The 24,178-nt window shown below is 40.3% G+C and overlaps 1 protein-coding gene across 2 annotated transcripts in view; it reads right to left on the reverse strand.

Moving 5' to 3' along the window:
- pias1.S (protein inhibitor of activated STAT 1 S homeolog) overlaps positions 1–19,917 on the reverse strand; it is a 28,316-nt gene extending 8,399 nt beyond the window's left edge. The window contains exons 1-7 of one of the 2 annotated variants that reach the window (XM_018255238.2): positions 19,791–19,917; positions 12,916–13,357; positions 2,040–2,124; positions 1,201–1,248; positions 845–935; positions 622–756; positions 71–176 (exon numbers count right to left, since the gene is read on the reverse strand). In XM_018255238.2, the coding sequence (XP_018110727.1) occupies positions 71–176; positions 622–756; positions 845–935; positions 1,201–1,248; positions 2,040–2,124; positions 12,916–13,357; positions 19,791–19,814 (931 nt within the window). In that variant the 5' untranslated portion in view covers positions 19,815–19,917. Of the gene's footprint in view, positions 1–70; positions 177–621; positions 757–844; positions 936–1,200; positions 1,249–2,039; positions 2,125–12,915; positions 13,358–19,655; positions 19,679–19,790 lie in introns of those variants that run through there. The other variant, XM_018255240.2, reaches the window with a different exon arrangement.
- Positions 19,918–24,178: the final 4,261 nt, after the last annotated feature.

Consider the following 24,178-nt stretch of genomic DNA (forward strand, 5'->3'; position numbering starts at 1 on the left):
TCATTGACATATCAGGAAACAAAGAGGAAGATATGAAAACCAGAAGGAAAAATAAAAGGTTATTTCTTACTTAGAGCCCTGGAATGGTCAGGGTTGCGGATTCCTTTCGCTCGCAGTCTCTGTAGCAAGATGGCCGATGAAAGTTGCTTCACCAGATAAACAGCCAAAGAAAAATTCTGAAGATGGATAAAACTCAGTAAGTGGCAGAAAGTTACACAACACTGTTTAATATTGTGTATAAAGTTAAAACCATAGAGTTATTTTTGCTGTTAAAACTTACAATCAAAAGTGACAAATGTAAATAAGGATAGTGTTATAATATCTATACATATTTAAAAGTGAACAAGTAGCTGCTTTGCTGAGATATTTTAATAGAATATTTATCGCTTTTCTGTCACGCACAAAAAAAAAAAAAAAATTGAATGATCTTAAGAAGTAAATGCAGTGACACGTCACTGACCATTTGATTTGGACTGATTCATAATCCAAATAAAAATGAAATATATCCTATATGTACAGGATAGAAATCATTAGCATATTTGGTACATTTGTGCAGTACTAGTCCAAAGCACAGGAAAACATCAATAACCTCGTTGTTATGGGTTCTGGAAGAAGCCTTACCCTCCCAATTTCTGCAGTCCATGACACCACAATCGTGTTTGGAACTGTTGTGGAAAGTCGTACAAGTGAGGTAATATTGATTGGTCGACTAGGTCGCTTTGGTTCAACCCCATTTTTAGTTGGTGGAAGATACCCCTGTAAACAAAAGAGCAGCAATGAAAGTCTTTGTATTTGAGAATGACAACACACAGTGGAAGGAAATGCAAGAGGGGGGATTACTTACTGGAAGGTTACATGGTTTTCCATTCACCTTTACACACAGGTTGGGTGGAAAATGATCTTCTTGGGGGCAGCTTGTCTCAGAGAGACAGAACCTAAATGAAAAGAAAAAAGAGTTTAAACCTAGGCTCATGGAACAGAGAAGTAGCATTGGTACACCAATTAAAAAGAAGACAACTGAAATCCTTTCCAAGGGATAAGAGAAAGCTTTGTAGTGGTAATGTACAAAGCCAGGTTTCTATAATGCCAATATGGTGAGGATAATAATATACCATGGAATAACTGGCTTTGCTATCAAAGACTGCCAAAACACAGCAAGGGGGGGAAGGAATACACAATTAGAATTTTCACAAAATATACCTGAGCTGCACTTGTACTGTGAAGTCACATTTTGTCCCAGAGATATCCCTAGAGAGAAGGGAAAAAAAAGAATTAATACAGAGTCCTGTGTGGATCTATGCAATTTCCATGTTCTGCCAGCGCATAAACAAAAAGGAAACATTTCACTATCATCAAATGTCAAAACATGACTTACAAAGTATCCACTGCTATTAGTGAAAGAATTTGTTATTTAAAGGAGTTGTTCACCTTCCAAACACCTTTTTTCACTTCAGTTGTTTTCAGATTTAACAGAAACAAAGACTTTTTCTATTTCCATCTTTTATTTTTTACTGTTTTCCCAAAACTGAAGTTTAAAGGAGAAGGAAAGGTTAAAACTAAGTAAGCTTTATCAGAAAGGTCCATCTAAATATACCAGTAAACCCCCAAAGTAGTGCTGCTGTCCCCTGTCAAAAGAAACACAGCATTTCTTTCCTTCTATTGTGTACACATGGGCTTCTGTATCAGACTTCCTGTCTTCAGCTTAAACCTCCTTGCCCTGGGCAAAAGCATGCTCAGTTTGCTCCTCTCCTCCCCCCTTCTCTGCTGTAATCTGAGCCCAGAGCAGGGAGAGACTCAGACTCCGTTAGGGTAAGGGCACACAGGCAGCCTCGGGGAGATTATTCACCCTGTCACCAAATCGCCTCTTCTTCGGGGCAACAATCTCCCCGAACTGCCTTCTCCTACCTTCCCACCAGGTTATAATGAAAAATCACCAGCGGGATGGCACTTGCGGCACTTTATAATATTCCTCGTGAGACAACTTCGGAAAACATAGAGTCTGAGAAAGAAAAAAAAAAAAAAAAAAAGAAGAGACTTACATTGAGCTGCTTATCTGCTGTACTTGTTGCGGTGTTAATGCAAACGCAAAGCAAGTTTCTTGAAAGCGCTGACTATTATCAGATGCTGCAAAGACAAAAAGAATATCATTAGAACCTGAGCCATGAGCTTCACCAACCACTTGCTCGCCAATGCGGACAGCTCCCATTATACTAGAGGACTATTCAAAGACAACTGCAGTAGGTGTTCCTGAGGTACACAGGCAGTCCTCTCACTAAAATAAGTTATGTGACCAATATGGTATCTCGCAATTGCCCTGTTTAATTAAGTAACAAACCAGCAAAATGGTTATTAATAAGAAAGTACAACTATACAGTGCACTAACTCAACACATCCAATCACTTCCATACCTGGTCATACAACATAATCAACCGTATTCAAGGCTGAACCTTAAAAAAAAAAAAAAGCCTCACCAGGAGTCGAAAAAAACACTAGTGAAGTTCATGGAATAATGCATATAAATAGAATATATAATAATGGAGTAAACTTGGCTTTTGTAGTTCAGTCCACCTTTATTGTATGGTTTGTTCTTGGCACCAAGCTTTAAGGGAGGGCAGATTTCACATTCATAATATGTTATAAATATTTAATAACTACTGGCATTCTGGAGCAAAATAACGTACTGTCTTCAATTTTATTGCCATATACTCCAGACTAATATTAGCAGAAAGCAGTAAAAAAAAATCAGTTCAAGAGGTCCAGCTTTTTGTTGGGGGCCACCTATGCTCATCACTGGGATATAGGAAAATAGTGGTATATTATTCAGTCACTGTTCCAAGAATATCTAGAACAGTATATAAATGTCTGCACCAAATTTCACCCTAACTGAAATTAAAATTGTCCCCAAACCTCTCCTAAGGGCAGTGGCACACAGGAAGATTTGTCACCTGAGATTTTTTTTCGATGCGGCTGCAGGCGTCAAGTTTCCTGAGAATGCCTCTCGATTTCCGGTAATAGGAATCGCTGGCGGTATGTCCAGCTGAATTGCCTGAATTTTCCTCTGGAGGCAACTTTGGCAATTTAGCAATCAGTTGGGCATAGCACCAGTGATTTCAATTACTGGCAAAGAAGAGGCATTTTTGGGAGATTTGTCGCCCGTAGCCATGTCTAAAAAACCGTGGTCGACAAATCTTCACATGTGCCACTGCCCTAAACTCACTATAATGAGCTGCTTCAGAGGCTACGGATTAGAGACTTATGTTCAGAGGTAGATAGGGAGATCTAAACAAATTACACGGTTTATAAAAGAAGGGAGGGTAAAGTCGATGATAAAAGTCTAACTTTTAGGGCAGAGACACACGCTCAGATTCAGTCTCCCCAAACTGCCTCCCGCCAGCTAGAATTTAAATCGCCGACAGGATGGCACTCGGAGCGATTCATTTTCCGAAGTCACCAGAAGTTTCCTCGTAAGGCAAGTTCAGAAAACGATGCGCGCCGATTGCCATCCCACTGGCAATTTACACTCTAACCGACGGGAGGCAGTTCAAGGATTAGTAGCCCTGAGATTTGTCGCTTGGCGACTGATCTCCGCAAATCGGAGCGTGCGTCTCTGCCCTTAAGGCACACAGTGCTACTTGTAGCCAGCTAATAAAAGCTACAAAAGCCAGAAAATACCCTGCCATAGACAATGGGTATTTTCTAATTAGTGCATTATGATGGCAAAAACAGGAATATATAGATTTTATTTTAATTAATAGGCAGAATGTTAGTTTTAACACAAGCCCTATTTATTGTGTAGGAAAGGTGTTTGTGGGTGTATTCTGTGCCTTAAAGCAATGGCTAAGTTCCAGTTATCTTCTCTATACACTGTGGCAGTTTGTGTCTCCACTGGGTCATGGGTAATCAGATTAAAGCCTGGAGCAGCTGTAAAAAATAACTGCTGTAAAGGTGATGCCTATACAAAGCATTTTATCCCACAACATTCAAAATGCTATAAACCATCAATGAAAACATTCGCTCACTGTCTAATTCATAGAGCAGTACTCTTACTGCACACAAGGTGGCCCTTTCTATTGTTTAGCTGCAAGATATAGCAGCATAAAATAAGTGCACAATGTAAATTCCTGCCTTGATTTATTTAAATGACCAGTAACATCAAAAAAAAAAAAAAATAAATTGTTAGTATACAACGAAAAAAAAACAGACAAATTCAATTTTAAAATAGCAAAGCATTTATTAAGAAATAACTTACAACTACATAAAATAATGACAACAATCTACTGTAATAAAGTTGCATGAAATAAACTGTGATTCACCGAGGAGCTGGGCAGGGACAGGTTCAGCCCGGGAGGAGAGGCTGTTGGCTCAGTCCCTGATCCATAGTGTAGCCACATCTTGAGAGCGGCATGAGCTGGAGGAGAGAGGGAAGCGAGGGAGGAGAAATTGAGCTCCGTAGGATGGATGGTCGTCCTATCGCCTTTTCTGAGGGGGAGCGGAAGTGGAGTTTCTGTAAGTTATTTCTTAATAAAGGCTTTGCTATTTTAAAATTTTAATTTGTCTTGCTGTTTTTTTTTCGTTGTATACCAACAAATTTTTTAAAAACTTTTTTTGATGTTACTGGTCCTTTAAGTAGCTATCTGGTTGCTAGGGTCCAATTTACTCTATCAACTCTGAGAAAGCCAATAGGCCTACAAATGAAATCATCAAGAGGCAAAATACAAAGATGATCAGGCTTTTCAGGTACTTAACTGTAGAAACTCAGGTGGCCAAATGAAAATAATAGAAGTATATGTGGCCAGCATAGGTGTTCGGATGGGTTGAGAGGCAGCTTTTGATGGTCAACCAAGTGGCGTAACTAGAGTGCTCCGGGCTCCCCTGCAACAAAATCTTCAGAGGGGCCCTGCACACTTAGATTCATATCCTCCTGCCCACTTCCTGTCCAGTCTCCACCCATAGGTACACTTACTCCGACTCCGCCCAACTTGCGTCCCCCTTCCTCTACGCAAGTAAGAAAGCGGCTGGGGGAGGAGGTTTTTTTTGTATGAGCTATGGAGAAAACCGAGCACACAGTCTAGGCCCCCCCTGCGACTGCTGGGTCAGTTTCCTCTATAGTTGCACCACTGAGTCAAACCTTACTATTTAAATTTGTTTACTACTTAAAAATGTATTGTCCTATGCTATGAATTTGTATAATTGTAAATAGGATGGCCTATAACAAGCCTTTTGTCATACAATGTTCTAAAACAATAAAAAATAAATATAGCTTTATGATCATATGAATAGGGAAGTGGAAGTAGCCATTGTGTACAGGGGAACAAAAGCACAGTAGCACATTAAACTAGTAGATCAAGATGTTGGCTTTTTCAAAGCCAACATAATTACTCCGAAACAAGAACTGTGTGGATATACCTGCTTTCATTAGATGTATATAGTATATTTACACAAGTATTCCCGGTCATTCAATAGCTGAAAACCTCAGAATTATGACCACACGGATCTTGATACGGATTTTTAATAGCTGACAACTGTTAAATAATATCTAACTTTAAAATGGATTGAGTAAAGCAGCCGCCAAATCCACAAACCTTAAAGGAACAGTAACACCAAAAAAATGAAAGGGTATCAAAATATTTAAAATATAATGTAGTTGCCCTGCACTGGTACAACTGGTGTGTTTGCTTCAGAAACTCCACTATAGATTATATACTGTAAACAAGCTGCTGTGTAGCCATGGGGGCAGCTATTTAAATTGAAAGGAAGAAAAGGCACAGGATACACAGTAGAGCTATCTAGAATCCCATTGTCTTCTACTGAATTTAACAGTTATCTGCAATGTAACCTGTGCCTTTTCTGCTTTTTTAATTTTGATGGCTACTACCATGACTACACAGCAGCTTGTTTATATAAACAATAGTAGCCTTTCTAGTACAAACAACCCCATTTTACTAGTGCAAAGCAACACTACATTATAGCTGAATTAATAAAAAAAAAAAACCTTTAATTTTACTGTTCCTTTAAACTGCACAATATACCATTGCACTCAATGGAAGTTGATTGAAACAGCCAATGAGAATGCTTTTTTAGGTGAATTTGGCCTGCAAATGTAACAGTTAAAAAGGGTTACTGTCATTCCAAAATGCATCAGTTAATAGTGCTGCTCCAGCACCAGCATCACTGAAATCCATTTCTCAAAAGAGCAAACAGATTTTTTTATATACAATTTTGAAATCTGACATGGGGCTAGACATATTGTCAGTTTCCCAGCTGCCCCCAGTCATGTGACTTGTGCTCTGATAAACTTTAGTCACTCTTTACTGCTGTAGTGCAAGTTGGAGTAATATCACCCCCTCCCTTCCACCCTCCAGGAGCCTAACAAAAGAACAATGGGAAGGTAACCAAATAGCAGCTTCCTGGTAGATCTAAAAACAACACTCAATTGTAAAAGCCAAGTCCCACTAAGACTGATTCAGTTACATTAAGTAGGAGAAATTACAGCCTGCCAGAAAGTAGTTGCATCCTAAAGTGCAGGCAAAAGTGACATGACTGGGGCAGCTGGGAAACTGACAAAATGTCTAGCCCCATGTCAGATTTCAAAATTAAATATATAAAAAAAATCAGTTTGCTCTTTTGCTAAATGGATTTCAGCGCTGAAGTTAACGGATGCGTTTTGAAAAAAAACATGTTTTCCCATGACAGTATCCCTTTAAGACGATGAACACAGAAAATGCCTTTTAAACACCACTGACAGTGGAGAGTTTAGACAAAGACTAGATAAACAGAAATGTCATGGCTGCTACATAAAGGGCAACAAATACCCCTGTTATTATAGGGCAGTATGAAAGAGCCTCACTGTTATCATACATGTGCACAAACCTCCCCCCACTGATAACAGTTGTCATGAATAACCCAACTGCCCGCACGGAATGTCCCCTCTCAGCAACTGCACAGAATGTTCAAGTGTGGGCTCTGGATGTCATTTATGGTGAGATTTGAGATAACTACTCATTCTCAAAAGAGGTGGTTTACCATTTGGTATGTTCTAGAATGGCCTATTCTTAGCAACACTTCATTGCCATTGTGTTCTGACTCTTCCCAGTTTTCAGCAGGGAGTCGCCGACCACAGCAACCAAAATGCTATTGCTCCATGAGATAATTTACTTATAATTAGAAACAAAATGAACAAGCGTTGCTTCTCACCTTGATCAGTACTAGGCCCAAGAAGCACACTAAATAATAATTGGAATTTAATCCATAAAGGGAAGCTTGATTATATGGATGAGAAAATAGGCAGTATAGGGGTTACTTGAGCAACATAAAATATAGACATTAAAGGGGACCTGCCACCCTGACATAACAGCTGTATAATAAAAGCCCTTTTTAAATTAAACAATAGACCCAAATTCTTGTTTTCAATCAAAACATCCCTACCTGTTTTAAACTTGTTTAAATCTCAGCTGTCAATCATATATTACCTGCCCCTCCTCCATGCCTTAGGCATAGAGGCGGGGCAGACAATTAGTATCACTTTCCATTCTTTACTTCCTATATTTCAGTGCACTCCCCACATTCCCCCTTCCCTTCTCATCATCCAATTGTGTAGAGAGTACATAGACATGGGCATCAGGTGCCCCACTCTGGCACATAAATAAGATTTTGGCATGACACAAAGCTTGCCTTCATAACAGTGTCTACAAAATGGCACCTGCCTGCTTGCTAGGATTGTGAATTCCAAGACTAGACAAAAAAAAAAAATTATAATAATTTGGTATACTGTAAGTGAGGTTTATCTAACTAACATCCTAAAAGAGGATTTGGAATGATTTAAGGTGACAGTTCCCATTTAATACCAATATTAATATGGTATTCTGAATGGGGCATTTTGTGAAGCTCGGAGGTTCCCCGAATAAGAATGTGTTCATTGCAGTAAAAACTTTATAGCTAATTCCATTACCTTGAAGGGACCAGCACGGCAATATTTTTGGATTTAACAATTTTTTGGATCTAGCAATTTCAGCTGAAAAGATTGCATTTCAGGAGTCTCCGCTCAAGAGACGGGCCTTACAGTTTGTAAGGCACAGACCTAGACAACATTTTTATTTCTGCCAAGAGATCAATGTATTTAAAACTGGTTCTAGGCTGATGTGAAAAAAATAATTGAGAGATATAAAATGTAACAGTACAAAGATTTAAGGGTTTATAATGAGAAGCATCCCTCCCCTTACATAAAAATTGTAAAGGGGAAAAAGTTTACACAGATTGAAAAATAGTTTCAGGGCTTAAAGTTATACTGGCACATTCCAGATTTTCACACAAGGGTTTTATTATCACTTTAAAAGGCTTCCTGGTACTTGTGTTAAGTGTTTAAATTAACACCTTCTTTCCTCATCACCCTCATTATGGTGCCAAGACTCCCAATGCTGCTTTTAAGCCATGGCTGCAGTAGAAGTGATGTTCATCTTAGGGGCAGGGCAAAGAGCAGAACAACTAGAGAACAGGGTCTCCAGCCCATCTCCCCACCGACAAGCTCATCATCATTTCTACAACAGGCGTGGCTGAAATACTTTAAGGCAGAGATTTGTTTCTGGTTTGACAAGTTCTTGAGATCATGGACGATGTGGGGCAGGGTGTTTATCTTTAGATTAAAGGAAAAGTAACACCAAAAAAGTGTTTTAAAGGGGACCTGTCATCCAGACATAAAAATCTGTATAGTTAAAGTCCAAATTATTTTTTTTATTAAAGCATTCATAGCTGTTGTAGTCTCATTTAAAAGTCTCAGCTGTCAATCAAATATTGCCTGCCCCTCCTCTGTGCCTTAGGTATAGAGACGGGGCAGGTAATTACTTTCACTTTCCATTCAGCACTTCCTAGATGTCACTGCTCTCCCCACATTCCCCCTGTTCTCTTCACCATTTAATTGTGTAGCCAGGGCATGGGGATGGACATCAGGTCCCCCATTCTGGTGCACAAACAAGATTCTCAGATGATGCAAGGCTTGCTTTAATAACAGTGTCCACAAAATGGCTCCTGCCTGCTTGTTATAATTATGAATTCCCAGACCGAAAGAAACAAGATTCAAATAATTTATATAGCGTAATTAAAGTTAGTTTTACTTGAATGACATGATAAAATAGGATTTGGTATAATTAAGGTCCCCTTTAAAGTAATTAAAATATAATGTACTGTTACCCTGCACTTGCAAACTGATGTGTTTGCTTCAGAAACTCTAATATAGTTCATATAAACAAGTTTCAGGGTAGCCATGGGGGGCAGCCATTCAAAGCTTAAAAAAGAAAAGGCACAGGATACACATCAGATTGCTCTGTTGTATACAATGGAATTCTACATAACTTATCTGTTATCTATCATGTGTCCTGTGTTTGAATGGCTGCCCCATGACTACACAGTAGCTTGTTTATATAAACTATAGTTGTGTTCCTGAAGCAAACACATCAGTTGTACCAGTGCAGGGCAACACTACACTACATATTCATTCTATAAAAACACAAATTTTTTGATGTTGCAGTTCCTTTAAGAACGGTCTTATTTATGGGTTTTCAACTTCTTTCTACAGATGTTTAGACGGCATTAACGCGTTCAGTATTAATTAATGGTGTCATACATTGCCTCGCAATGCATTTACTCCCATGAATGGAATATTGCATAGAAAAATGAAGTATAAAGTTTAAAACAGAGAAAGAAAGGAAATGGTTTTCAACATCCACAAATAACATTCATTTTTAAATAAAGTGCGAGCAAGAAATTTGAGATTTTTTGGTAGGATAGACTTGAAATTAAACATGCAAAGTTACTCAGAGCAGAAATAGGAGTTTTTGTGTGCCTGGTTCTTTACAAGAAGAGTGAGGTTATACAAGTGATATAAGAGAGGGCACATTTGTAGGAGAAGAACTGAAGCTCTAAGAAGTGAGAGAGAATGACTTGGACCAATTAGTACAGATATGGGGACCGTTATCCAGAAAGATCTGAATTACAGAAAGGCCATATCCCATAGACTCCATTTTATCCAAATTTTTAAAAATTATTTCTTTTTTCTCTGTAATAATAAAACAGTAGCTTGTACTTGATCCAAACTAAGATATAATTAATCCTTATTGGAAGCAAAAACAGCCTATTGGGTTTATTTAATGTTTACATGATTTTCTAGTAGACTTCAGGTATGAAGATCCAAATTACGGAAAGATCCATTATCTAGAAAGCCCCATGTCCGAACAATCTGGATAACAGGTTCCATACCGGTATATAAAACACCTGCACCAAATATAAATCTTTTCTTTATGCAAGTTTGGGGAAATGATTGTGGAAACCATGAAATTCTGATTTATTTATTTATTTACTTTTTTAGGGGCTACATTTACATGTAAACAGCAAGAGAATGCAATTTCCATCTCGGGGTGTGTTGTATTTTGTCTACTGGTAAAGACCATGGGATTCATTTTGTGGGAGACCAAGGGTAGCCTGAGGAAAAGCTTCCCATAGGACTGACAATGGACGGTATACAACAAATCAACCAGAGGACCTCTTATTACATGACCCTCAAAGTGTCAGAAATTACTGCAGCCAGCAAAAAAGGAAGGAAGGAAGGAAGTGCACTGTTTTTCTTATCTGTATGAAAATTGTGGAGTGAATGGATTGATGCTTCTCCTTAATTGTCAGCAGATTTTTATTTATTTTTAACTAAATTTTCTCGATTACAGTGTCAAATTAAGAATACTGATTTATGGTTCCTCCAGAGCAATTCAAAAATGACTGCTTCGGCCAAGTGTTATCTAATCCCAGCAATTTGTCCACAGATAGATTGATCACACAAACCCTCTGTCTGTCATTGCTCCTAATAAAACTGACTGGTGAAAACTGGCCCTGCACAGTATGAATCAAACAGGGCACTTTTCATTAGAAGTGCCAAAAAAATGTACATTTGAAAAGGAAATTAGGGTATGAGAAAATCCCTTTAATGATGTGCTGGCCATAGAAGCAAGGTTTTTTTTTTTTTATGAGCACAGTAATAAAACACACTCCCTTTACTAAAAAGAAGAGAAGGAGTCAGAGTAGGAGACTCAATGATTACCTTCAGGAGCCAAACTCTACCAACTAGCAACTAGAATATGCAATTATCTTTAAAGGGAAGGCTCAATAGCATGCATTTAAACAACAAACTCAGAATCACGTCTATCCCTATGATGAAAGTAAGAGAGCACTTAGAAAAACTACAACACAGTTTACTTATAAAGTAAACATTAATACAAATTTAAAGATACCATATTTGTTCCATCAATAAGGGGTGGGGAGTGATATTAATTTGGCTGCCTTGCTTTCCTGTTGCACAGGGAAAATAATTCCCTTTGTATACAATTTACATAAACCCCATTTTACTTTAAAGGACCATCACACATATTCTAGACAACACCCTAAGGGTCAGGGCACACAGGCAGATTCGGGGAGATTAATCGCCCGGCAACAAATCTCCTCTTCCTCGGGGCGACTAATCTCCCTGAACTGCCTCCCCACTGGCTAAAATGCAAATCGCCGGCGGAATGGCACTGGGAGTGATTCGTTTTAATAAGTCGCCCTAAGTTTCCTCGCCGAATCTGCATGTTTGCCCTGACCCTAAGGCTGTGGCCTCAGGATTTATTTCCACAAGCACATGTGCCTAATCGCCTTCGAATGTTGTCCCACTTGCAATAAAATGGCCGGTCGGAACACACGCAAGTCGCTTTGGCTTTTGGCTTTTCTGAAACACATGTTGCATTTGGAGGAAATTTGTTACCCACAGAAGAGGAGGTTTTATTTTTGCAACCTACTAATCTCCTTGCCCCCCATTGCCCAAACAGAGTGGGCCCTAACCAATGGTTCATGAGAAACATGTTGCTCACCAACCCTTTGGATGTTGCTCCCTGTGGCCTCAAAGCAGGTGCTTATTTTTCAGTTCCTGGCTTGGTTTGCTAGGTTTACTCCTGTCTACATAGGACTACTGAATAGTATCTAAGGGGTGCCAAAAAAAAAAAAGCTGTGATTGGCCATTTTCATGAGAGATGCTCCCCAACTCATTTTACATTTGAATGTGGTTCATGGGTAAAAATAGGCTGAGGACCCCTGTCCTAAAAGTTGCAAGCCTTCTGATAAGGAGCTGCTCAAAGGCTACATGTTAAGAAAGGAAGGGGTTTGTTTTTTCAAAGAGTAATGAATAATAAAACAAATGCACTGTTTATAACGAGAGGGGAAGAATTCAATGACAATATTCAATTACTTCTTTGTAAGAGCTTAAAAAATGAAATAATTTAGATTTTTTTTAATTAAAAGAATAGAGAAAATTCATTTTCAACACAAGTCCTATGTATTTTGCTCATTTTTAGCAAAGGCGTTTTTAAGTGTAAATTGTAGCATCACAGAGCAACAGTTTTTTTGGCTGCCAAAAAGGCGGTTAATTAAAAAAAAAACTAGGGGTGCACTGAATCTAGGATTCGGCTTTTTTCAGCAGGATACGGATTCGGCCGAATCCTTCTGCCGAGCTGTTCCAAATCCTAATTTGCATATGCAAAATTAGGGGCTGGGAGGGAAATCGCATGACTTTTTGTCAGAAAACAAGGAAGTAAAAAATGTTTTTCCCCTCCCACTAATTTTCATAAATTAGGGTTCGCATTCGGTTCCGTATTCGTCCTTTTGCAAAGGATTCGGGGGTTCGGCTGAATCCAAAATAGTGGATTCGGAGCATCCCTAAAAAAAAACAAAAACTATACAAAATAAACACTAACTGAAAAGCTGCTAACAATAGGGCAATCTGTGCCATACTAAAAGTTGAAATAAAGATTTAAACAGAACTTCAGAACAGACAGCCTACATACAATTCTGTAACAAAGATCTAGTATAAATAATAAGTAGCAAAATGCTACAAGAACAACTTACCTAAACTTGTGGGTTTAATAAGCTCATCCAGCAGGTCATAGAAAGGAAGTTTTTGAAGTTTGATATCCGGATGGACAGGGTGGAGATTTGAAGTGAGGTGTGGGAGATCCAGTTCATGTTTGGGGAGGAGGGTGACTGGCAGTAATGGAGAAGATGCTGGATGGCCATCATAGGAGAGCTGAGGAATGGAGGATGGTGACAGGTTGACTGGCATAGAGCTTGAATGCACATTGGGCAAAGAGAAGTCAGCAGGAGTCAAAATTTTTAAAGGGAACCTCCGCCGATACAATTCCTTGATTTTCATTTGCACAGCAGGGCTGCACCCAGCCTTAAGCAAGTGAAGTGATTTGGTTAACAGTTCGTGTTTACGACCGTGTTTGTTGCGCCCAGCGTATCCCAACAGCACTTGCAGCTCAGAGACTCTAAGACTCATAACCATTTGCTATAAAGAAAAAAAAAAATACATTTAGCTTAAGATAATAATTGAGATTAGTTAGTAGTTATTTATACTTTGATCAGAAAGAGAATTGATAGGGCGAATGGAAAACAAGCTAGATGGCACACTTTTGAATGTTGACCTACATAAATGCCTTGCCAGCATTTACTGTTATAGCAGATAAACACTATTTTTGGGCAAAGACAGGGTACTACAGGAAATTACCTTGCCCCAGGTGACCAATGGCTCAAAAATAGCTTTTGATCTGGAAGAATAAAGATTGCAGCATTTAAAAACACTTTATATGCAGCAATCTGACTTTTTTACAGGAGAATAGGGAAGAAGGTATTTACTAGTGGTTACAAGGGAAAATACCTTCTACATATTCCTGCAATTACACTGTTCTAACAGTTCACCAACAGCTGATGTGCAAACTTCAGTTTATTTAACAATTTGTAATTTGTTTACATTGTTTATGAATTGTGGTTTGAGTTATTTAGCTTTTTATTCAGCAGCTCTCCAGTTGGCTATTTCAGCAATGTGGTTGCTTGGGTCCAAATTACCCTAGCAACCATGCATCGATTTGAATAAGAGACAGGATTATGAATAGGAGAGAACCTGAATAGAGAGTTAAAGGGGAACTATCGCAAAAATGAAAATTTTATAAAAGCTCTCGTACTTAAGTAACAAACTTTCTAAATACAATCAATTACAAATTCTGTTTTTTTTCTGAAATAATCAAGTTTATCTTCACTATTCGTCTCTCTGCATCTGTTTCTCTTCATTCTCTCTTCATTCTCTCTTCATGCAGCAGTTGGGTGTCATATAATCATTGACAGTTAGATCCAATTTATCTTACAGGGGGGCTTTCTTTCCTAGCAGGTGTATTAGAGCTCACTCAAATGTAACAAAATAACAGCCTTTTGCACGAAACCTGCATGTAGAGAGACATGATGTCTGGTGATTTTAATAGCGTGAGCTCACATACATCTTCTAGGCAAAAGAAGCACCCCTATATGATATATTGGATAATTCATCTGAAACCCACCTCCTGAATGAAGACAAAATGAGTTGAACAGAGGAGGACAGATGCTGAGAGAGGGATAGTGAAGCTGAACTTGATAATTTCAGAAACAGTACAACATTTTTTAATTGATTGTATTTAGAAAGTTTCTTATTTCAGTATTATGAAGCTTATATTAAATTTTCACAAAGTTCCCCTTTAAGCAATAAAAAGTAGAAATAACAATACAATTGTAGCCTTGCAGAGCAATTGTTTTCTTAGATGGGGTCAGTGACCCCCATTCGAAAGCTGGAAAGAGTAAAAAAGAATAAGGCAAAAAAGAAAAGAAAAATTAAGACCAATTAAAATGTTGTTAGGAAACTAACGTTTCTCAAAGTGCCCTCAAAAACCTAGATTGCTAGCCGAAACTTAAGTGTCCCGGTAATAAAGTTAAAAAAAAAATATTTTTTTTTCTGGTCCCCTGAAAAACATACCGTAATACTGGGGTTCTGGGGTTCTACCATTGTGAACCGTAATTAAATATTATATGCACAGTAAAGTCATGTAAAGGACCAGGAGACTAAAGCAGAAGAAAAAAAAAGTCCTATCTGCTGAATTTACAAACAGATAGGCTAGGGTTTAGACAAGCCTACCCAATACCCATACCCAAGCAGAAACAAACAAGTTCTGCATAAACAAGGATTGCTCTGAAAAAACTGAATTTTCAAAAATTATACTTGTCTTTATGAGATGAAACTTATATTATTTCAATTATATTAGAATATTTTTCATGATGACAGTTCTTAAAGAAAAAGGTTAATTTGAATTGAACATTTTTTGTACTTGGCAGAGAAATGATACGAGTAGCTTTACCATTTGTTCCTCCTAAGCAGAAAGTATGTGTGGCCCAGCAACAGAGTTGAATTGCCCACACATGGAATTTAATCCCGGTTATATAAATTGCTAGCAAAAGCATAAACATCTATTTCATCTTCTCATAGCCTAGTCTGTTTCTGTGAATTAGGCATTGCATGTGCTGTCTATACAGTGCAATACTAATCTGTACTAATCTCAAAGGTCCACATTTGAGCAACGTTTCATGAAGCTGGGAACTTAACTTTCCAGTGGAAGTGCGGATATCCAACACAAGGAAAAACCTTTTCTATATAGTGTAAATATTGCACCTGGGAGCATATACCCCGTCATGGGATACATTTAAATGGGGATACTCTTCGGGTACATTTTTTTCTCCCAAGCCTTTAGCTCCCCTTTAAAGATGAACACAAAGATTAATTCCAAACAGCTTGGATCCTAGTAAATAAAAACATTTCGCTTTTAGGCTAGAGCCACACGACATGGATCTTGGCTGCAGTTGTGTGGCCTTAGCCTTACAGCTTGAATCCTCTTCCTCAGGCAAATAAGCACTACCAAAAATGTGCAGTAACTAAAGATCATTTAAACGCTATACAAACTAGAAATTTCATAGTGAACCATCTGTGAAAAAGTGTATGTGGAGGGTCAGGTAGTGAACATGGTTCTGGTCTCGCCATACAGTTACACCTGTTTCGAACATTCAAACATTTGGCAATTCCACCATTAATCAGAGTAACTTTACTATGGCAAATGGATCACCTGCCAGTCCACCTCATGGCATAACAAGAGTTCCTGCTACATATGGGCCAACTTCCAATAAATATAGTGCATATTATATGCAGACTAAAGGTGGCCATACACGGGCCGATAAAAGCTGCCGGGGCCCCCCCGACGGGCTTCCCGATCGAGATCTGGCCGAAAGTCGGCCAGATCTCGATCGGATGGGACTAAAAATCCCGTTGGATCGCGACCGCATCTGTTCGTTGATGCGGTCCCGCGATCCGACCGCCCGTTCGCTTGGATCCGATCGTTGGGCCCTAGGGCCCACGATCGGATCAGCCCGATATTGCCCACCTCAAGGTGGGCATATCGGAGGGAGATCCGCTCGTTTGGCGACATCGCCAAACAAGCGGATCTCTCCATGTATGGCCACCTTAAGTCAATTATGTCAAACAGGTTTGAGTGTGTTTATTTTAAAAAGAATCTGGTAAAATTTGCTAAGATTTCCCATCAGCAGCCAACCCAGTAGGAAAGGTGGAGGAAGCTATTTATAGTTTGCTAATTTCTGAACATATAGTACAGTCTTACTGCATAATGATTACCTACATCTAATTACAAAGATAAATACGGTCATGAGCATCTACAACAACTAGTCAGTTTGTCGGCGTTTCATTTCCTTATAGTAATTAATTTCTCAAGTATGACTAAGGCATTTCTTAACAATGCTTAGAACAATACACAAGGCATCCTGCGCATATTCATCTGCATATTTGTCGGATTTTTTTTTTTTTTATAAGCTCCAATATATATTAGTCATGCTGTTTTTTTCCAGAGGCAGAATTGCCATCAGGCCCTACCCACTACTTGCACATAAATACTTGTATGCCAGCTTTCCATGCATATCTATAGGGATGGAAGTGTGATCAGAATTGTCTCAGGCCCGGACTGGCAACCTGTGGGTTCTGGCAAATGCCAGAGGGGCTGCAGTATGGTTCCATAGAATGTTACCCTATAGTGGGCTGGTAGGGGCTGTTTGGGCCTCTGTGTACTTGAAATGACAGGGCCTATTTTGACTCCCAGTCCAGGCCTGAATTGTCTTGGTCAGACCAAACACTGTAGCATGTATCCTCAAATGGCAGGATCATATAAATCTAATGCTCAGTTTAAAAGAGAAAAAGGACTGTGTCTAAATTGCAGAGAAAAGCCTGCAGTGAACATAAAGCTAAAGATGCCCAAACATGTAAAGGGGGCTGCATAACCCATTTGCAACGTTAAGTTTAATGTTAATATTTTTGCACTAAACAGGGCAAACATTGAAAATGAAACGCCTCATTCTCATTTCTGAGGCGTATGAGGACAGTTAAAACAAATCAGCAGTCCACTGAACTGCATTCTGTCTGTATAAATAAAGCCTTCCCTTTGCCCAGCTAAGGCCTGTTTCAGCTTATAGCAGCGGATATCTGTGCCCAGTTTAGCCATCAGGACATAGGGCAAAATCAAACTAACGGGCCAACGACAGGCTCATAATGTAGTCCTACATGCATCAATGCAGTTTTCGTCTGTCTGGAGAGGGCACACACCGTCAAACATAAAAATAATGACCGATACATTGAAAGATAAAGAAGGACCAGCTTGCTGGAGCTTACAATCTAAAAACAGAAACTACTATACATTATGGATGCACTGAATCCAGGATTCGGCCTTTTTCAGCAGGATTCGGATTCGACCCGGCCGAACCAAATCCGAATCCTAGGGATGCACCGAATCCACTATTTTGGATTCGGCCAAACCCCTGAATCCATTGCGAAAGATTTGGCCAAATACGAATCCTAATATGCATATGCAAATTAGGGGTGAGGAGGGAAATTGCATGATCGTTTGTCAGAAAACAAGGATGTAAAAAAAATGTCCCTTCCCATCCCTAATTTGCATATGCTAATTAGGATTTGGTTTGGTATTTGGCCGAATCTTTCGCAAAGGATTCGGGGGTTTTGGCCGAATCCAAAATAGTGGATTCGGTGCATCCCTATTATATATAAGTAAATGATTGTTTTAAAAATAAAGAAAATCACAAAGTACACAGAATACATGCAGGTTTAAACTGATCGTACGAATCAAGGATTCGTACGATTTCGGACCGTGTGTGTAGAATCCCGACATTTTTCGTCCGGCAGAGATCTGCCGTTTGGTCGATCGGACAGGTTAAACGATTTCTGTCGGCTGCGGGTCATATCTCTGCATGTATTGCCGATCGTACGATTTTCAGTGGGAGACTGTCACTAGCTTTGTCTATCGTACGATTGCTGTCAGGGGCAGAACATCGGCTGATCTGTTCTTTTACTTCTTTATTTGGTCGGAATGGTAAGACTTAGATCTGAATGGTTAGTGGCAGGTCAGGAGATGGGGAAGTCCGATTGTACGTTGATTCGTATGACCGGATCTTTGCGTCTGTGGCCAGCTTAACAGGCGTATCCCAAGCGCTTCTCATAGTACAACAATATGAATGCAGAGCACTGATATACCTTACGGCGCTCCCTAAAATGACAACTACTTTCCTCAAACAAGCACGGTTATCAAAGAGCAGCGGAAGTAGCAGTTCAACAACAGACGGAGGCTTGCAAGTCATGAATATTGGCTACAGCACATTTCTGGGTTTCCCAGAATAAAAGACACATGCTCCCAGTTAAGAAAAGCAGAATAGCAGAGAGCTGGAGTTTGATGCAAGCTGTGGCCATATGCATGAAGTGGAAACATGGAACAGGAATCGTTTTCTAAATCTCCCCCAAACAGATCTAGATGCAAAGCCACCAGGCACACACATCTCCATTACTTACTATCAGCACAGACACATGAAGTCTGGAGAGGGAGACAGGGCCATGCAGAGGAAGGGTGGGGGAGGGGAAGGCGAGTGGGGGAGGGGTAGCAGGCAATAGATGATCCCTGAGCATGGTGACAGGGGATGGGGAGATGTAAAACAAGCCCCAAACCACAAGCAATTTTGTAACTATATGAACCTTACACAAAACACACAGCCCGGGTGACATTGTATCAATCCTTCTCACAACAAGCAGCTCCACGCGTGAAACTTTAAAGGGAACACCAAGCCCAACATTGAGGCATTTTGAATCCCGAACACAAACGCTGCAAGTGGATAATAAGCACCACGCACACGTCCATCACTGAGAAAATGTTAAAGTGTTGCTTGGCAACAGCGTCAGCATGCGACCCATTGCCGTCATTATACTTTCGGGCTCATCGGACGGGATGGTGCGATCAAAGCAGGCTGTAGCCAGGAGATTCCCGACGGCAGGCACAATAATGAACGAGTGAAGCGATGAGCACAACTTGCACACGCGGTGGATAAACTTTCTTTGCATCAAAGCATAAAGCATCCCGTGACAGCCGGTTGTCAGGGGAGAAGGTGATGGATTGGCCAGTCCCGACAGCAACAGGAGTCGCAAAGCAGCGCCCAGTAAGTACCAGCCAGCAGCATCTTCCTCCTCCTCCTCCTCCTCACACTCTTCATCCCCAGGGAACTCTCCCACAGCTGTACGCCCTGTCCCGCCTCTTTCTAGTGCCTCGTACCGCTTCGTGTGCGCATCACTCAGCCTCGTATCCCCCTGCCAACATGCCCACATCAACCCACACCAGCCCCCCTCCACCCGGGCACCACCAACAATAACAAGGGCCCCTCTGTCTTTCACATACAACATAACTCCCTCTACTTCCGGGAGGCGCTTCCGGGAGTTCCCCCGCTCATTCGCTTCAACACACCCGACCTCACAACTGTCAAAACATAGCGGAGACCGTAATCCCGGTCCCGCAATTCCAGCTGCGCTTTACCTTCAGTTCCGCACTGTCCGCCATCTTGCTGCTTTGCGCGCAGGCGTAATGAACCCGCCGCGACGTGGCTCGGACGCGACTCGTGACGTCACCGCGCAGGATTCGAATTAAGGCGCCAATGGAAAGAACTGCAGACTAGTGTAGGGAATGAGGTGTTTGCTCCAGGGTTGCCAATTCGGTTTTCCATCCAAATTGGGCTACTAATTTAAAGCCCAGGCGGGGTTTGGAAGTACAAACTAGCCAAGTACTGGGCTACTTTTTGGGCCTTTGGGTGGTTTGTACTTTTGAAACCAACCAAAGTTTTTTCTTACCCTAATGTAGGGTTGCCACCTTTACTGGAAAAAAATGCCGGCCTTCCTATATATTTATCTTTTTTTTCCTATTAATAACATTGGGATCAACCATCATTTTTACTCGCCAGGCCGGTAAAATACAGGCCAGGTGGCAACCCTACCCTAATGTGGCCAAGCCTGTGTCTCCCAATGCATGTTGGCTAATGTAGTTTTTGTTTAATAATTTGCCAATTGCCAAGTTTAATATAAGACTACAATACCCAGCATGCAACTGGACTGACTTGTGTAGAAGTCGAGAGTTGCCAGATTTTGCATTCTGTACCCCAGTCTCCCGTCACTCTTAAATATTCGAACATTTTCAGGTGACTTTCCTCAATTTCAGTGTAAAAATCTGCTGGCCACCAAAATTTCTGACCTGTTTTACCAATATTTATTGAAATTATATTATGGGGCCCTCTCTGTAGTTATGGGAAAATTTGAAAAAGGCATAATTAGACTTTTTTTTCACTGGACATGTGCTATTTTTTGTGCTACTTTTGAAGTGCCTCTTGGCTAGTTTTGGACTGGTTTTTAAAATTAGGCCTGGCAAGCCTACCCTACGGTAACCATCTTTGCTGCGGGATGTGTAGCTAGCTAGGCGCTGTTTGTTGTAAATAGGGTTGCCACCCGGCCAGTATTTTACCTGCCCAGCCGTTAAAACACCGGGCAAGGCTGGGGCTGGTATTACAAATTTACCGGCAATGTAGCTGCCGGTAAATTTGTAATACCCTTAAAAAGACCCCTCGGCCCGCCCCCAATCCCCTGTAAACTTAGCTTTTGTCTTCAGTTCGGAAATCTCTGTGCCGTGGCCCCGCTCCCTTTTACATCATAGTCCGGCCCCATTTGAAATCACACCCGCCCCTTTTTGTTCCCGCCCCCCACCAGCCGGTAAAAAATTTAGCAAAAGGTGGCAACCCTAGTTGTAAAAAGGCTGGACAGATGTTTTATTAGGCTCAAGTAGCGTTTTTAAGGTGTTTCCAAGAGGCCTAATTATCAAAGTTATGTAGGCTTGGCAATGGGAAGTAGGGGCCGCCATTAGAAATCACAGGGCCCTATACAACAACATGTGCCCCGCCCACCCCAGATTCCGGACACACCACAGTTAAAAGACTTCAAAGACATAAGTGCTAAAAATAGTAAAAACCCCACATGCACAGGTTATAAAAAGCCATTGATGGTAGGGCCTACTTATAAGTTAAAAAAAAAAAATTTGCCACCATAAAAGTTTTTTTAAAAAAAACATTGGTGGTCAGGGCCCCCCTACAAGTTAAAAAAAAATATTGGTGACCAGATCCCCTCTATAAGTTAAAAAAAAAACATTGGTGCCAGGGCCCTCCATAAAAGTTTTTAAAAAAAAATCATTGGTGGTCAGGGCCCCCCATAGGTTAAAAAGAAACATTGGGGCCCCAGAGGATATTTTTTAAAAAAATATATTGGTGGCAGGGTCCTATAGAGTATTAAAATAATACATTGGTGGCCAGGGGTTTAATAAAGTAAAAAAAACAAAACATTGGTGTTCAGTAGAACTGAATTGTGGCTTCAGGACTTTAACTTGTGCTCCTTTCGTGGCTTCAGGTCTCTTTGGGTGGGTTTGGCATAGTTTTAGCGCTGTCAAGGGGGGCCCGACTATTTTGAAAGTGCAGCACAGCTGGTCCCCCTTTAGGCCCGGGCCTGGTACAACAGTACCCCCTGTGCCCCTCTGATGGGGGCTCTAGTGTGTGTGAGAATGTGTAACCTGTAAGCTCCACTGAGGTGGGGAATGATGTATAGTGTGTGCACATGCTGTGTGATATGTTGTCACTCTATAAATAAAGAATAACATAATATTCTTGTCAAAGTTGTTTTCCAAATTTTCAAATCTTTCCACAGCTCTGCTGTCAGCTCAGTTTCTTTATGTAGTCATGGAGCTCCTCCTTATATATTACAATGGGGTGTATGTTATGCCTCATATAATCTCAAACAAAGACCCTTAGCAAATAGTTGTTAGTGAGGGGACTACAGAGAAGCAGAGCCATAGTAAATAAGTCCCTTTTCAAGGTATGTGGGGATCAATTGCACACCCCACTTGGGGACTATGGGAGTATAACTATAATAACATTTCTCCCTACCCCACTTGTACTAAAATGTGTAAGCAGGCATTTAGCAAGGACCCACTGAATACCTGTGGACTCCTAGAATATCACTGTGAAGGCCTGGCACTTGGCCTTGGGAGATATGACATAATTGTTGAGTATCTTCCTCTGTTGGTTGGGTGCTGGGATGGCATTTACCTGTAGACCTTATGGTCACAGACATTTCCAGTTAAATTACACCTTGAATTGTAGCCCACTCTGCCCACAGTAATCAAGTATGGGGAAGACAGCATTACTTAATGTCACCCCAGGGGTGTAGGGAGCTCTCCTGTGCATGGATATACTGAACAATGATATCCATGAAGTAGGTGCTAAGTCCTTGCAGTCTAGGCCTCCTGAAAAGTCACATAGTAAAATGGCTGCAAAAGGTTGTGCCCCTATAGAGTATATTCTGCTCACCTTCCCTGATTCAGATGATGTTTTAGGATGTTTGTACCCTTTCCTGAATGACAAAGACCATTTGGGCTGTTTTTTCTTTTGTACTACAGTAGTAAAGTACAAGCAAAATCATTCTGCCTTCTATAGATGCACTATAACAAGAATACAAACCATATGTCAAAATATAAGGAGGTGCTATGATAAGGCAATTAATATATATATATATATATATATATATATATATATATATATATATATATATATATATTATATATATATTTTTTCCATAATTTTTCTGATTGGTTGTTTTCTGTATAAATGCTCATATCCTGTGATTGGCATCAGAGCCCATGACTAAGCGCCCTGAATGGGTGTGAAACGCGTAGGGTGGATGGAGATGCAGATTTATATATTTTTAACTTTATATAAATGAAAATATTTTTTAATTGAACTTCTCTAGTCCTGTGGATCCGTTTATTATTTATTTTCCCAATAGTGTAACCACAATTAATCTCTGGGCACTACCTCTTCAACAAATGGATGGTCAAACCGTCAATATCTACAAAAACAAAGTGAAAGAAGGACGCGCTCCCCTAGGTAAAGAGTCTTTAAAATACACACTGCTTCGCTGTCCACAAACACTTCCTCTAGTCGCAGTTGGATTACAAATCAGTGTGGTTTGTCTGGATCAGTGATCCCCAACCAGTAGCTCGTGAGCAACATGTTGCTCTCCAACCCCTTGGATGTTGCTCTCCGGGTCTTCAAAGCAGGTGCTTATTTTCGGATTCCAGGCTTGAAAGCAAGTTTTATTTGCATAAAAACTAAGTATAGTGCCAGGTAGAGCCTCTTCTAGGCTGTCAGTCCACATCAGGGCTACCAAATGGCCAATCACAGCCCTTATTTGGCACGCCAAGGGACTTTTTCATGCTTGTGTTGCTCCCCAACTGTTTTTACATTTGAATGTGGCTCACGGGTAAAAAAGGTTGGGGACCCCTGGTCTGGATGTTGGTTCAGACTGATCCCACTTCTGCGGCCATAAAATGTTACAATATAAGTGTCACACTATGGTATCAAGGCAACAGATAAATAGCCTTTTTGTCTTACAATACACACTCCAGATAATACAATACAATAATCCAGACCTACATATTTCACAATTCAACATGTTTAGAAGATACTATCCAAATTAGACCCCAGCAAACAATTAGTTGTAGAGGGGGGCTGTCTCACACACACACATAAAGTGTGTCCAGATGACTCTATTATCACCTCTCTGATAGTCCTTCCTCCCAGTAATACCTGTTACAGTCAGAGAGACATGTCTACGTATATAAGCTGGAGCCTGTGTGGTGGGGTAGAGACCTCTGAATTTACACTAAAGGTTCCCATAGACGGAAAGATCTTTAGATGGTGAACAATCAATTTCAGTGCAATCCGACCAATCCATCAAATTATCATGAAGTTAGTGGGAATCAAACGATCGTGCATCTTATGATTTTTCAGCCGACATCTGTAGAAAATTGATCTGCCAGATGAAAACATTTTT

This window comes from Xenopus laevis, chromosome 3S (genome assembly GCF_017654675.1).
Source record: "Xenopus laevis strain J_2021 chromosome 3S, Xenopus_laevis_v10.1, whole genome shotgun sequence".
Lineage (NCBI taxonomy): Eukaryota > Metazoa > Chordata > Amphibia > Anura > Pipidae > Xenopus > Xenopus laevis.